The sequence below is a fragment of the Zeus faber genome (genome assembly GCF_960531495.2).
Source record: "Zeus faber genome assembly, chromosome: 2".
In the NCBI taxonomy this organism is placed as follows: domain Eukaryota; kingdom Metazoa; phylum Chordata; class Actinopteri; order Zeiformes; family Zeidae; genus Zeus; species Zeus faber.
The window spans coordinates 8,741,853-8,756,992 of NC_137189.1; the positions used below are offsets into that span (position 1 = coordinate 8,741,853).

Consider the following 15,140-nt stretch of genomic DNA (forward strand, 5'->3'; position numbering starts at 1 on the left):
TAGTCTCTCTCTCTCTCCTGTAAAACAGAAGAGAATAAAAATATCTAACCATCACACCAAATCTTTTGACCATTTAATTATTCCGTAATTAAAAATAAATGTAAATTTGCTTACGTGAAAAGAAGGGAAGAAGAGTTACGATGAATACTTTTCCAGATATTTTGAAGAGTTAATTTAAGACATTTAATATAAGAAAATGTAATATATGGATAAATAAAAGCAGAGAAAACATATGTTGAAATGAATCATCATTTCAAATTAAGGACTATTTAACAAGGCTTAATATTTGTAAAACTGAATTTCAGACTTTTTTAGGACCTACAGGCAACTTGGAGAAGAGACGTAGCGGTTTCTCCGCTCCTTACCCATTTGATCTGATTCTAACTGAGGGGCAGGAGACACTGGAGACACTTGTGATGGACTTCCTGTTGACTTGTCCCCAACGTGAATTCCAAGAGCTTCCTGTGATACACAAAAAGTACATAACACAGAAGTTTAAATAAAAAAAACAATAAGCCTGTACTATTGTGCTTTGAAAAACAAATGAAAACTCAAATACAGTTTTAGCCCGTTTACTAGTCAGCGCACTCATTTTACATTACCCTTGATGATGGCGCATATTTGGGGATTTTTAATATTGTATAATCTGACATTTGCTTATTTTTTTTACCATAAAACATTCTCCCAGCTCCACTGACAACTACGTATATTTTTGCCACTTAATTGTGCACCATTTTGTATTTATTATTTCAATTTGAAGAGGTGGAGGCACCATTGCTCCAACTTGAAGTTTGCAAATATAAAATACGTCCAAATGAAACTACTTTGACAAAAATATGTGTGGATGTAGCTGACAGCAGGATCAGGAGATAATTGAGACTGTGAGAGAAACCTACTTCAAAATCATCTCCTGGTTGTGCTGACAATTAAAGGTACAATATTAACTAACATTGATAAATATTAATAATCAATAACAACATTTCCGCATTAAAATTAGAGATGGGACCGATCCCATGGATCGGTGTTGGTGTACCGATACTGACATTGTTCACTCAGCGGATATCGGATAGACGTCGCAGATCAATGTGCCGATCCAAATTCCATTCCATAACGTCACTGGACCAAGAACCCACTACTTTATTTTGCTAATTTGATGGTCTGCCCCCTCGAGAATTCAACTCAGTAAATAATTTACCTGTAAAGCGCAATGCCGAATAGGAATTGGCAGATGGAGTTGGCCAACAGCCACAGGGCCACCATAGAGCTAGCGTGAGTTGTAGTTCTATTTGTGCAGCGCCTCACTGGAACAAGTCACCAGATGAGTAAAAACTACACAGACACTTCCTTCTTGTTGAAAACTAAAACAATCCTACATCAACAACACTCGCAAGACTGGCCTCTAAACAAATACAAGTAAACTGGGGAGCTGTGGCTTTTCTGGATAAAAAGCACTTAAAACATTTACATTTCTCAACCAATTTCAATGAGTGCTTTTTATATTCAAGTGTTTATGAACTACGTGGAGTAGAAAAAAAACAACAACAAAAAAAAACACAGTATCCTAGTCCATGACAGTTCTTGATCTGTTTTGTTTTGGGTTTTTTTCCAAATATTCACTTTGAAAACCTACCTGTGCAGCCTACTTAACATACAGTTCAAATAAATTGCTTTGGAATACATATAAATGTTATTAATATTTGTTTTTCTTTAGTGTTTTAATGAGAAGTGCTGTGTGGTTTACTACAGCCTCATGTAACCTCACACATAATACCAACAACAAGATAAAAGAGCTTGTGTATCAGAATCAGTCTCGGCATTGGCACATATATATCAGATCGGTGCATCTGTCTAAAAACGACTAGGCCTACATTATATTTTGTTGAGTTGTGTACTTACATTATCCTAACAATTTTCAAACCCAGAGAAATGCATCATTTTAATATAGGCAACGGTCTGTTTCATTAGGTGGCCTGTCAATGGCCTCATATCCCCTTTGCCCCTCTACTTGCTTTAAGTTCATGTGTCAGAGAGAGGAAGGGACTCGTCAAAGTAGCTAGCGTTGGCCACAGCACATTTGGAAAAGAAGATATGCGTTACCCTGGTTGTCAGCCGGACCAGAAGATAATGAAGCAGGTTAAGCTACTGTAGGTTTCACACCGTAATCAAATTTTCCCAAACTTGAAAATACTATACTTGACAATATCGAATAAAATCCAAAAATGTGATCCATCACCAGGAAAATGGTCACGGGGGTAATGTAAAGATGTGTGTGCTGACTATATTAATAAGACCTGATGTCCCTCTTTTGGACGACAGCGTTTTTACCTTTGAGGTGAAGGACACAAACAGCAGGCCCTCCACGTCGTCCATCTCCGGTTGCATAGTGCCAGTCAGCGCCGGGCTCCAGGCGGCCATGGAGGCGGGGGCCCTTGCCTTCACCTGACCGCTGCCCCGGGAGTTGCCCCATCGCCGGTTTATCTTCCTTCTCTTCCTGGGGAAGCCGGGCGTTGAGGCCGGGGGAGCGGCCGAGCGCTTGGGAGCGGCCATCAGACGCCGCGGCACCCTGGGGGTCAGGCGGACGGCCTGCCCGCCCTCCTCCGTCTCCACGGATCGCACGTCACACGTGACCAGGCCGGCGGCGGAAGGACGCGTCAGCAGCGACATCCCCGGCCGCAGCCGCTTTGGAGGACGACCTCGCCTCTTTGCTTTTAATTGGGCGGCAGGGGGCTTCATCCACTCCATCTCCACTAACGTCTCTGCGACGCCGCTGGGGGCGTCGGCTTGACAGGACGTCTTGGTCATTATGAAGATCTGCAAGGCCGGGGTCACCGCCTCCCCCTGATCAGCGGGGGAAGCAGGGGCGGCGTGCTCCTTTGTGCTGCAGCGATGGTAAAGAGAACGCCTTCGTTAAATTACGTGACAAACAAACGACACAAATCCAACAACCACGATGAGAGGCGTTGACTCGTTTCTCATTAACACGTCGCTGCGGGATGGTGACTCAAAACTTTTAAAGTATAAAAAAAAGTATCAAAAATGGGCCGGCAACACAACGCATTTATGGATTGTCGCCTTTTCAGTCTGAAGAGTGTTGAGAACATGACATGGAACTGGACAAACGTGCAAAATTCTTCATAATCAATTTGCTAGGGGTGGGCCTACTGATCGGCTGGAACGACTATACTTTACGGATATCGTGTTTTGTCCGATGACGGTTGACGTTCGATCATTGAGTTTATATCCGGGTTGGAGAAATAACATTTTCTCATCATTTGGTCTCATTGGGTATATCTGCTGTGCATCAATGACAAATACGTCACGTGGTCTGATCACGCTCGCGTTACAGGACAGCCGCACATACGGACCCACCCGACCATAGTCCCTCCCCAAAGCTTCGTGGAAAATGGTGGCGCATGTGCAACATGGGGCTCAGCGTTGCTCCACATCCCGGAAATTAGTAGTTATCTGCCTCTTTGTTTCAAGTCTGTTGACTCAGAACAGTGTTGCGTACGCATCGCACAGCCGATAGGAACTTGGACGTAGGCTCTTGCAAAATTGACAAATTTTTTAAGCGATCTCAAGCTCATTCCAGAGATCCCCAAGACAACGGAAGCTACCAACCCAGCCACACTGACCGGGTGTGCTCGCAGGCCACATCGAGACTGTAAACAAAGGACAGGGAAGAGAGGAGGGCTAAGGGCTAGGCTAAAGCTAACTCCTCACTGGCTATCCGCCCAGCATTTTTCCTCACTAATGTTCGGACTCTGGTGAACAAAATGGATGAGCTGCTGCTGCGGATCACCACTCACAAAAGGATTATGGACTGCAACATCATGATTTTCACGGAAACAGCTCAATGGCAGCATTCCCGATAGCGGCATCGTGCTAAGGGGCGCTAAGTCCGGGCAGATAGAACAGCTGATGACTATTGACTATTGACCAGAGGAGGGGGGGTTGTGCACAAAGCTTGGACGGACACTACAACAGAGTCACTGCTCTGCTAACCGAGAGTATCTCATGGTTAAGTGCTGCTTAAGATGGGCGGGATATAAGCAGCAGCACTGACAGTACTAGCTCATTGTTACCATTAACTAGCAAGCATAAAAATGGTACACTAGCTAGCCTGCTAGTGTACCATTGCGTTCACCAGCTGCTAATAGCCTATTGTTACACATATATACACACGTCTTCCCATAATTATTGAGGTTCTCTCCCCTTTTATTCCCTCCTCAATAGAAGCGAGTAGTTCCTTTAACTGCATTTTCCTTTTTTTTTTTTTTTTTTGGCAATTTATGTTTATTCCAATTCCAAGCAATCCGATCATTACTATTTAAGTACATTTTACGGATACGAATCCAATTATGACTATCAGGTGAATGGCCCACACTTACGATTTACGTACATCAGCAGGGCTTCCCCCAGTTCACCCCCCACCGAGCCTTACCATCGCCATTACTTTTATGTATCTTTAAGGTTGTTTTTTAAAACAATCAAAAATATCAACATCAAATGTGATGTAATCAGAGTTTCGGTTAGAAAAAATTGGTGCCGGTCAACGTGTCCTGGAAGATTTCAATGTCCCAGACAAATGGGAGAGATTCTGGTGAAACATTATCTGGGTTTATTGAGCTTGAAAACAATTGATAGGCAGGCTATATAGAGAATGACATCATCAAGGCATGCCGATTTATAATATTTTTTTACTGAATCTTCAGAATAAAATAAATCCCGTCGGTTAAGGACTTTTAAAAATGAATAAGTAAATATTACGAATATAACTACTTGAAATCAAATCATTTCTGTTCGTGAACAATAAGTTACAAGTGCATATGCTTTAATAAACATTTTACCAAAATAACATTTTGATAAAACCAAAAACAAAATATATATGACAAGTAGGTCTAAATAAATGATAAAGTTTGTGGTGTTGTCCCGACGACATATTTTACACAATGAATATTTATTGTCTGCTTTCGTCAGATCTTAAATATTCCAAAAAACACCAAACTATGGATGTATGTGTCCCTGTTGTCAACGATGCATCATCTTTCTGCTTCTCTTCTGGACGCCGTGCTTTGTGCTTTGTCTCCGCTCCGTGTGTGTGTTTACTGTGTTTACAAGCACAACCTGTCCACGAGGGAGGGGGTGGGGCTTAGGTCTATATCGACAAAGGTGATTGGTCAGACGGGAAAGGTCAGCTTTGGATCGTCCAAACTGATTGGCTTTCTGCTGCAACTTGCCGAACGCGGAAATGAACAGATCTGCTGACTTTTTTTTTTTTTTTTTTTAATGGATTTGATCCACCCAGCACTAATTCAAATTGTGCTTGGAGGGAATTATTGTCATCGGACATCAGAGCATAGAGGACCAGAGAGATTTAAATATGTCCGACTTAAACAGATTTTCCCGGTCAAAAAACAGTAATTACCGGATAACAGAAGTGCTGATGTAATGTAAAACCTTCTTTCATTGGAGAACTGTACGACACACACACACACACACACACACACACACACACACACACACACACACACACACACACACACACACACACACACACACACACACACACACACACACACACACACACACACACACACACACGCGCGTGTCTGCTTCACTGTCGTTGGAGCTATAGTGTCGTTTAGTGGCCGTGCCATAAATGATGTCATTGTGTTGCTCGCAACAGCGCTGGTTGGTGATTTTGCGCAAGGGCGCGCTCCTTCCAATTTTTAGAACGCCGCACCGTGCGCTTCAGGTATTAGAAGATGGACACGTTGGTAGGAAGTTGTGTGAGAGGTCCGCAGGTACAATCTGTACCGTCCATCCGGGCCTGACCACAAAAATAACCAGACGGTGTTGAATTCATGGAAGGAGGTCATGCGGTCTGTGCCCAAGGATTTGAACTATTTTAATACTCCGGACTTCTTCCTTAGGTTTACACCGACAAGTTGCACAAACTGAAGAACCCTGCACTGACTAAAATAGATAAACATACATTTAACACTTCTCTACTTAGTCAGGACTTCTTTGTAATGTTTACAGCAGTTCTTTCAGTTTCCCCTGGTGGTTTGTGCACAGCGGTGCCGTGCCCGAACTGCCCCCCCGATGCTCCAAAACTGCCACATAGGCCTTCGCTAAACACCACGTTTACGCTTTCGCTATCGATAACGTCAGGTTCATACTAACTGTCGCTTATGAAAGCTAATGAAAGACAAATTGGGGTAGTTCATAAAAAAACCTCTAAAAGAGCCCTGAAATATAATAATAAAATTAATTATATAACACACACACAAACACACACACACCTTGAGTTACGAGTGCACTAACATATGAGTTTTCCGAGTTACGAGCTGTCGTTCCGTCGATTTCTTGTATTGATTTGCGGGCAAAAATGTGAGTTACGAGGAGCGAGCTTCAGGTACGCCGCCGCTAGTTGGCGTGGCGTGAAAATGCGGCCACATCCTGCGTCTCACTCCTTCACTTCACGTAGTTACCGGAGCGTGGAAGCAACTCTTTTGTGATTTTGTGTTCGCGATTTTTGCTTTTTGTACAGTTATTTTGCAAAAAAAAAAAATAATTTCGAACCATGGGTCCGAAAAAAAAAGTGCTGAGAAGAAGAAGCGGATGATGTCCATTGACTTAAAGCGCAAAATAATAGAAAAACATGAGCGAGGTGTGCGTGTGATGGAATTGATGAGGCAGTACAAGCGTAGTACTTCTACGATATGTACCATAGTGAAGCAGAAGGAGACGATAAAGGGTATTACGCCAGCCAAGGGCGTTAAAATAATGTCTAAGCTGCGGAACGCTGTCCATGAAAAGATGGAGAATCTGCTGTTGGTGTGGTTGACGGAGAAGCAGCTCGCAGGAGATAACGTGACGGAGGGTATCATCTGCGAGAAGGCAGAAGAGAAGAGAGATCTACACACTCTTTTATTGTGTTTTATAATGTTTTTATACAATATTTGTTATTTATAAATACATTTTCCTTATTTAAAAACACATAAACACAAAAAAAATGTGGGTGTTTTTTTGGGGGCTGGAACGGATTAATACATATATTAATAATTAACACACACACACACACACACACACACACACACACACACACACACACACACACACACACACACACACACACACACACACACACACACACACACACACACACACACACACACACACACACTTTTTTTTTACAAAAATAAGAATTAAAAAAATAGCACTTGATCTATTCATCTGCCATTCCAATCAAGCATTAAAGCCCTCAAAAACATTGTGTTTTTAATTTTAGGTGTATATTTATTTTTACTGAATTTACTTATTGAATGAAAAAAATAAAGCACCGTGCATAACGGGGACACTCTCGGTATCACTCTCTTACCACCGGGCCTCACAACTTTTCTGGGGGAAACCGTGATCAGCGTGTGGATGGGTGAGGTGAAAACCAGGTTATTTTAACGTCCAAATATGAACACAAAGACACACGAAATAAAACAAATGTGAAACTCACGTGAGATTCACCGCCTCCTCAGTTTGGGGATCAGCTGGTGGGGCCTCTGTGTTTTCGTCGGAAACAACCTCTGTCTTACTGCGGCCTAAACGGGGGAAAAGCCCATCCTCTCTGAAACCCTTTGCAAACGGGTTATGGTCAATTTTTAGTTGGACGATCCGAGGGTTTTGATACGTCGTCACAGCGAGAAACTCAGTCTGCGGAAAGGTGAAGGTCATACTTTCTGGCCCCTTGATGATGGGCTGGTCGGGCGTGGGTCCTTTGCCATCAGGGACAGGTATGACATGCAGCATGGGAATGTAGCGGTGCATGGAGTGTACGATGATGTGTCCGTCTTGGTCATGGACATTGTTTGTCAGTTTAAGCATGTAGAAGGACACAGAGCCATCCATCCACTCTGACCCCAGACAGGGTGAGCGGTGGTGGGAGAACGCACGGATCAGACCCTGAGACTGGTGCTCTGCCGGTCCACTGACTTCCCACTTGTTTGCGTTCCAGCGGTACTTGTGCTGGTTAGCGGGAACGATGGACAGGACCAGGCTGTATAGCCGATTGGGATTCAGGCCGACCAGGTGGTAGCGGCAGTAAGGGAACATGCGTCGTCCTTTTTTGGTGAGGATCATCTCAGTTCCGTACGTGTGAAATTTATTCCAAACGCTGTTGTTCTCCAGGGTGACACCAACGCCTTTGAAAGTTAGCTCAGCAGGCAGGTTCATCTCAGGCACTGGGTCAGGCAGCGGGACATCCTTAGCCAATGCTGCTAAAGATTGCGATACAGACTTTCTAGCCCTTTTCACCAAGCGGGTTCCCCTGCGTCTGAGAGAGTCCGAAGCAGATGCGATATCTGAGGTAGTTGGGCTTCTTTTAAAGGTCCCATTAGCTAGAGAAGTGAACATGGATAAGTTTGGCCTGGCTGGGCTAGCTTCAGCAGGTGAAGAGAGAGTTGGGCTACAATCATTATTGGCCATGGATACAGCTTGGTTCTGGATGTCTCCATTAGGTAAGAGAGTAGGATTCGCAGATGCTGGCCCAGGTAAAGAGGCGAACATGACCGGAACCCTCCCCGGACCTTGCTGGACAGGCACCTCCCCAGGGTCCTCCATTGGTGTCTGCAGCGTCAACTGTGTGTCTCAATGTCCACTGTGGTTGTGCAACTTCATCTGAAATCTGAAACAAAAAGTATTGAAAAAAAAAAGGAAGACAGATGTAGCTCATGTTTTAACAGTTGTATCTTCATACTTTAAAATAAAACTCCTGTCTAAATCTCAGTCCTCATATTGGGAGATTTTTTTCGGTCTACACTGTTATCATCAATAATTTAGATTAAAAACACTGTGTATTGTCTCTCTTTATCTTAACATCATGACAATAAGATACTACTGAATTATAAAATATTGATTTATTGCCCATTATCTGCCCGGTTCGTCTTGATATTGTGTTTTACAAAGAAACACACCTGATCACAAAGGACAATAGCATTAAGAAAAAATTCATACTTTAAGGGACTTAAGGTTTTCCAAACATGATTTACATGCACTCCTGTGGTTTTTTTCTTTCTAACAATCTTCCGACCCGATATTGTGAGACCCTTTTTCGTTATATCTTCTCACAATCATTAATTTGGACTACAAAATTGTGTTAAATTCTATGATACAACTACTTGAGAGATGATGGCTGGAAATATATATATGAGTAACTTGTGGTCAAATGATACAATAGCCAAATATGCCTATTGTGCCAAGCCTGAATATTTCCAGACATGACAGGTACTACTACTTCAGTATTTAAAGATCCGTAAGAAATTCTGTGTTGGGCGGATTACACTACAAGTCCCAGAACTCCATAAGAAACTGCAATGTTTTATCTCCCCACAAAACACCCGGGTTAACACTCGTCTTTGCTCTAAATTGGTCAAATTATTTTCAAATGCGACTTTTTTTTTTTTTTAACACAAAATAATGTTACGTATTACCACTTTAAACTCGATTTCCGTGGGAAAATTAAGACACACAGACCATTTTTAATAGGACTATAACACTACACATCATTATAGCAAATTGGTGAAGGTGTGGCGTTGCCTTGGTTTAAACTGATCTGTTATTGTGGAACGTCCAAAACACTTCGCATGAACTGACACCTCAAAACCGCTGAACTTTGCCCACTAATGGCTTCTTTGGTTCCCCACCCCACCCTACCGGTCATTTAAAACACAACCGGGGGCGGTTGTTACCGTTGTTGCCCCATTGTATTTGGATCACACAGGGAGCTGAAGTGGCACCTCCATCCTAACTACTGTCACACCACCCAGGAACAACCAGTTGTTCGGGTGTTGAGCCCCGTTTTTGGGGTTGATCGCTCCATCAAACCGGGGATCACGTGACGTCACAGCGCTTCAGTTGGATACTTTGCACTGGGGGGGGGGTAATCCCTCACCGTGAACACAATTTGTTGTGTACACACATCATTCAATACACATTTTCGTGTGTGTGTATGTGTTCGTATATTTTCGCGGGTTGCATATTTTTTTTCAGATTTATATTATTATTTCTTACTCTATTGCCCTTACTCCATCCCACTGCACCGTAACGTGTCCGGTGTGTGTTTAAAAAAAAAAAACAAAAAAACGCGTCCTGATCCCGGATCTTGTTCGACAACATTCACACAACTTGGTAAAAGTTGATCGCCCCCCCCCCCCCCCCCCCCCCCCCGTTCCTACCTTTCAACAATGTCCGCGCCCGCCGCACAAACGCCGCAGAGTCCCAACTGTTGCGCGCCGTCGTGCACCGGTGCACGGGCCTGGGCGGCGGATTCTTCCGAGCGTCAACGCGAATCCCCAAACGAAGGCCGGAAGAGCCAAGGAGGAGCCACGGGAGCCACGCCGCCACCGTTCCCGTCGGCCAGGCGCGGGAGCAAGCGCGCGTGCACGGCGTAGGTCCGGTCCCCTCAACGGTGCGTGATTCCCGGGCCGGCGCGAGGAACGCGGGAGCGCATCCCGAGTCACTCCAGGGGGGGGTGGGGGGGGGATGGGGTTTGTTGTAGGGGGGTGGGGGGGGGGGGGGTGGGGTTTGTAGGGTGGGGGTATTTTTTTTTTTTTTTTTTTGCCGCCACGAGCTCAGCTTCCACGCGGTGACTTCCGCCGAGTCCGCGCGAAAACCCGACGCCTCTCGCGCTCTCTCCGGGGAGGTCACGTGCGGATCAGGGACTTTGAGTTGCGGCTCGTGGGCTTGACTTCTCCTCCTTCCTCCACCTTTCGATCGACACGCTCACCCCTCCCGAGGCGCGACGACACGCACGCACACACACAGACGCGCACACAGAAATTGTGACGTAAGACTCCCGCGGCAGCCAATGCGCAGGCTCCTTCTGGGTGTTTTACCGGTCAGTTTCGTGGGGGCAATGGCCACGGGAATCAAATCCTCATATTCTCCACTGAACACAAAGCACCCACCCACACACCCACCCACTCACACGCTCACTCAACACTACAACTTTAAAGTTAGTTCCAAATCAACCAGGGAGACACCCAACACCCCCGACTGCATGTGTGCAGGCGCTAGTGCTGCGTTCCAATAAAGTCGGGACTCAGGAAAACACGACATCCTATTGGGAAAAGCGCAAAGGGACCGACGTTTGAAAAACGGAATTCCAAGTGGGAATTTCGCTGGCAGGTCACTAGAGAACCTAGACGACACGCCCAACGTCACAGCAGCATGGTGCCACACACTGTACAGAGTCCCCTTTACGTGGGTTTTTTTTAATAAAATGAAATTAAGTACGACCTCAATCTAAACTACTCTGTGGTGTTTGGGTTATATTAACGTAAGTTTTGTAGATTTTAGAATTCACAAGCTGCCATTCAGTAAATGCAGTAAATGTGTAGGGCTGCCTGCAATTTCTCCCCAAAAAGAGCCGGGATTAAAACAAGCTCTGAAAAAAAAAAAAACCCAATAGCTCTGAAGTGGAGCCTACGGAAACGGAATGGCTGATTATCGGTTTGCAATGGAACGCAGCATTATCCATGATCAATGGGTCAGTCGTTGCTTTGATGGCTCATCCCAGAGCAAACCTATGCGTTCATTATTGCGTCTGAAAACAAAGCTGATGTTATGCATAATGTACAATAAATTATTATGGGAGTGTGGATGTAATTGTTGTGATGGTGTGGTCACTTTTCAAGATCATGAGATCAACATTTGTCACACACACACATATGTACAGCGCGGTGCAATTATCAGAGAAGAGGCTGTGCAAAACAAAGTAGAAGAGGAGTATAATCATATATACACATCAAGCGGAAAAAAAATATAAGCAAAACAATGGCAGTTTTCCTCTTTTAAACCAGGAGTTTAACATTGTCCCGGTATCTCACGGTTTATTATATATTACCCCTTTTTTCTTTTGCCTATTCAGTCAATTTTCTTTCTGTTTTTATTCTCATTACTTTATTGTTGCCTATATAACTTGATATAGCATATATATATATATATATATTGTTTTGACGTGTGCTGCCCCAAACACCACAATTTGGGGGATGAATAAAAGTATCCATCCATCCATCCATTTAAGTTTGGCTGATGCCCTCGGCTACACTACACTAATACACACAGTAACCACACCCTGTAAAGAAACACGGGCTCCGTCAGGATGCGCCTCGCCGTGGAGCCCGGGACCCTCCGCGTCGCTCCACTACGCGCTCGCTCCTTGGGGAGAAAATGGCCGTTCTCTCTTCAAAGCTGGTGTTGAGTGGAACTCCTCCCGCTCAACTCACCCGGTTTGCGTCCACCCCACTTACTCGACCGCAATTCGGCCGGGTTCTTCGTGAAAGTTCCGTCGGACACGGCCATTCACTGAGGCGTTACCCCGTGTTTGAATATAGTCTTCCAACGAAATAAATAAATAAATAAATAAACTCACCGGCGTTACACGCTGTGCGCGTGCTCGTGTGTCCTCGTGCTGTAGGTTTATGTCGCCATTTAATAGGGCGGATTATTACGTCATCAAACTACCGGAACACCGATTAAAAAAAAATCGCGTGTCGACCGCTCGTCATCCAAGTGCCGCTGCAAACGCGGGTAAAAGTGGGTTCGAAACGTCGAAGTATGTGTTTTGTTTGGTCAACGCCAACGTGGTTTTGTTCGTAATACCGGAAGTGCCGCGAGACGCACGTGGCTGGGACTCGCCCGTCTCCACGCGCACGCTCCGCGCGAGACCCCCGCCGTAGAAAGGGGGGGCGCAGGGGTGAAAGTCACGGGTCGCACGTCGACATTTCTGCCCCAGCAGAAGCACATCAGCACCTGCAGTTAAAATACACTTGAAATGTGGAAGTCCGTGTCATACGCAGTGCCCTGTTAGAACAGAGAGACCCCCCCCCCCCCCCCGCCCCTGCAGATCGGTTACAGTCTACAGTAAAATGGGAGAGGTGTTATTTACAAGGATGTAAAATAAAGTAACACTTTTTTTTTTTTATCCAGACGCAGAAGTCGACAGAACAGGGCAAGTAAGATAAAAAATATATATTTAAATAACAACTAAATAAATATAATTTAAAAAATACACACACACACACACACATATAACACATACGTGTATGTGTGTGTGGTTTATATGATTTAACTTTTGTTTTTTTTAGAAATTGTGTGAGACAAACTTTTTTCTTTAATGAAAAACATTTTGGAATGTTTCCCCAAACACAAATTCTGCTATGTTAAACATCTCTAGTGTGTGTGTGTGTGTGTGTGTGTGTGTGTGTGTGTGTGTGTGGAAAAACAAATTGACTCAACATCACCTCCAAGAAAACAAACAAACAGGGACGGACAATTCATTAGTTTGACAACTCATTTTATTTGTGTTGTTTTGTGTTGCCGTCAGAGCGAAAATTGCACTTCAACTTGTTTTTTTTCTTAATCTCGGGACATGCATGTGTCAGTGTGAATCTTTTGTTTTTCCAACACTGAGGGAACCACAGGGGAAAGCAAGGGATCGGATGTGGGTTTAAATATTAGTAGTGATAGTTTCCTTCAAAGGAGTAATTTAGCCACACAGTGGTGGTTATTAATCATCGCAAAATGCTTCAGTAATTTTTCTGAAGAGCAAATGCTTATCACCGTAAGATGATATTGGCGTCCTTGGTGTCAGTATTACTATTGTACTGTTGCTATTCTGCCTCCATCATTCAAAAGTTGGCAACTTTTTATCATATCTTTATGGTTAAAAACATCAATCACCATTTTACATTGTCATTTTCTCACTGGATTTTGATCAGTCAGAACATATTTTTTTGTGTTAAAATTAATATTTGTCTATTGAGATTAGAATCTCCAAAATTGCAAAGAATGAAAATAAATGTGAAAACATACAGCAGGCATACAATCATCCAGTTCATTGAAAAACGATTGCACTCATCAGCAACAGCCTTTGACCACAGCTTTAAACTGGCCCATGGAGACAAGGTTCTTAAGACTTAATGCATTGTGGTCATTCCATCACCAGATCTCACTACCTCCTCATAAACTTCTTCAAAGTGAACATGTTGTTTCCTATTCCGTACACATATGGACTGATCGTTGTGTAGGAGGTGCTGATAAAGAACTGTAGGTACGGCCAGGAGGGAATTTCGTAGGGGTTGACGGCCAGGTGGAGGAGCAGGTACAGGGTCCAGTCGAGCTGGAACACGGCCATGGCCGTCAGAACAGCCACAGTGCTGCGCTGTATTTTGGGACCTTTGCTCTTCGCGCTCGAATGCCCCAACGCGCCCGCACTCGGCACCGGTGCAACAACCATCTTTTGGTTCACCAGGACCCTTATGATGAGGCAGCTGGTCACCGTGACGATCAACAGAGGCAGCAGGTTGCACGCCAGGAGGAACACATACTTATAGAGTTTGTTGAGGAGTGGACAACTGTCCACATGGCATTGGAAGAAGTCCGGAGGGCAGCCAATGACGTTGAGCGTGGAGTTAACCTCCTCCTGGCCTTGGATGTTCATGACGTATATAGGAACACTGATTATCATGGCTAAAAGCATGCAAACCCCACTCATCATCCAGGCGGACCTGACGCTGTCCAGGAAAATCGGAAAGTTGACCCTTTTCTCCGCGTCTCTCAGCTTCTGGTAGCGGAAGATGCTAATGAGGACGGTGAAGAGGATGCTCGCCGTCTCACCAAAGGCAGTGAGGAACTTCAGCGTCTGGCAGGACCAGTGCTCCAACAGGGACGCGTTGTGGAATATGATGATTTCGTAGATGTCCACCACGAGAATCTCCTCCAAGTTGGACACGGCCAGTCCCAGGAGGAACAGTTCGAAGGATTTCAACCGAAAAAACTTGTTCTGAGCGATGAAGAGAATCAGAAAAATGTTCCCCAAAAACCCTATGGCGGAGATGAAGATCCCCAAGCTGGTCATTCCGAGGGAAAAAGGGACCATTATTGAGCTGGCTGTACAAAATACCTTTGTTGAAGATGTTTTCAGTCGACTGAATTGGATGTCTCTTTCCACTCACCTGAGCGGGCGGCAGGGTTTGATATGAAAGAGACCTCTGGAGCGTTCCGCGCCAGCCCAACGCCTCCTGTTGTCATGTCCCCCACGTTGGCACGAGGCAGGATTGGTGATTGGCAGTGCTCATTAG

General features: G+C 44.6%; 2 protein-coding genes across 2 annotated transcripts in view; both read right to left on the minus strand.

The window, feature by feature from the left end:
• mgab (MAX dimerization protein MGA b) overlaps positions 1 to 8,342 on the minus strand; it is a 44,122-nt gene extending 35,780 nt beyond the window's left edge. Inside the window, exons 1-4 of the mRNA XM_079996622.1 lie at positions 7,517 to 8,342; positions 3,636 to 3,662; positions 2,326 to 2,878; positions 366 to 462 (exon numbers count right to left, since the gene is read on the minus strand). Of these exons, the coding sequence (XP_079852748.1) occupies positions 366 to 462; positions 2,326 to 2,878; positions 3,636 to 3,662; positions 7,517 to 8,232 (1,393 nt within the window). The 5' untranslated portion in view covers positions 8,233 to 8,342. The remainder of the gene's footprint in view (positions 1 to 365; positions 463 to 2,325; positions 2,879 to 3,635; positions 3,663 to 7,516) is intronic.
• A 5,669-nt stretch (positions 8,343 to 14,011) lies between these two features.
• Positions 14,012 to 14,917, minus strand: ora6 (olfactory receptor class A related 6; the record flags this gene model as incomplete). The annotated part of the gene is made up of 1 exon (XM_079996623.1): positions 14,012 to 14,917. The coding sequence occupies one exon, from the start codon at positions 14,915 to 14,917 to the stop codon at positions 14,012 to 14,014; it is 906 nt and encodes a 301-aa protein (XP_079852749.1).
• Positions 14,918 to 15,140: the final 223 nt, after the last annotated feature.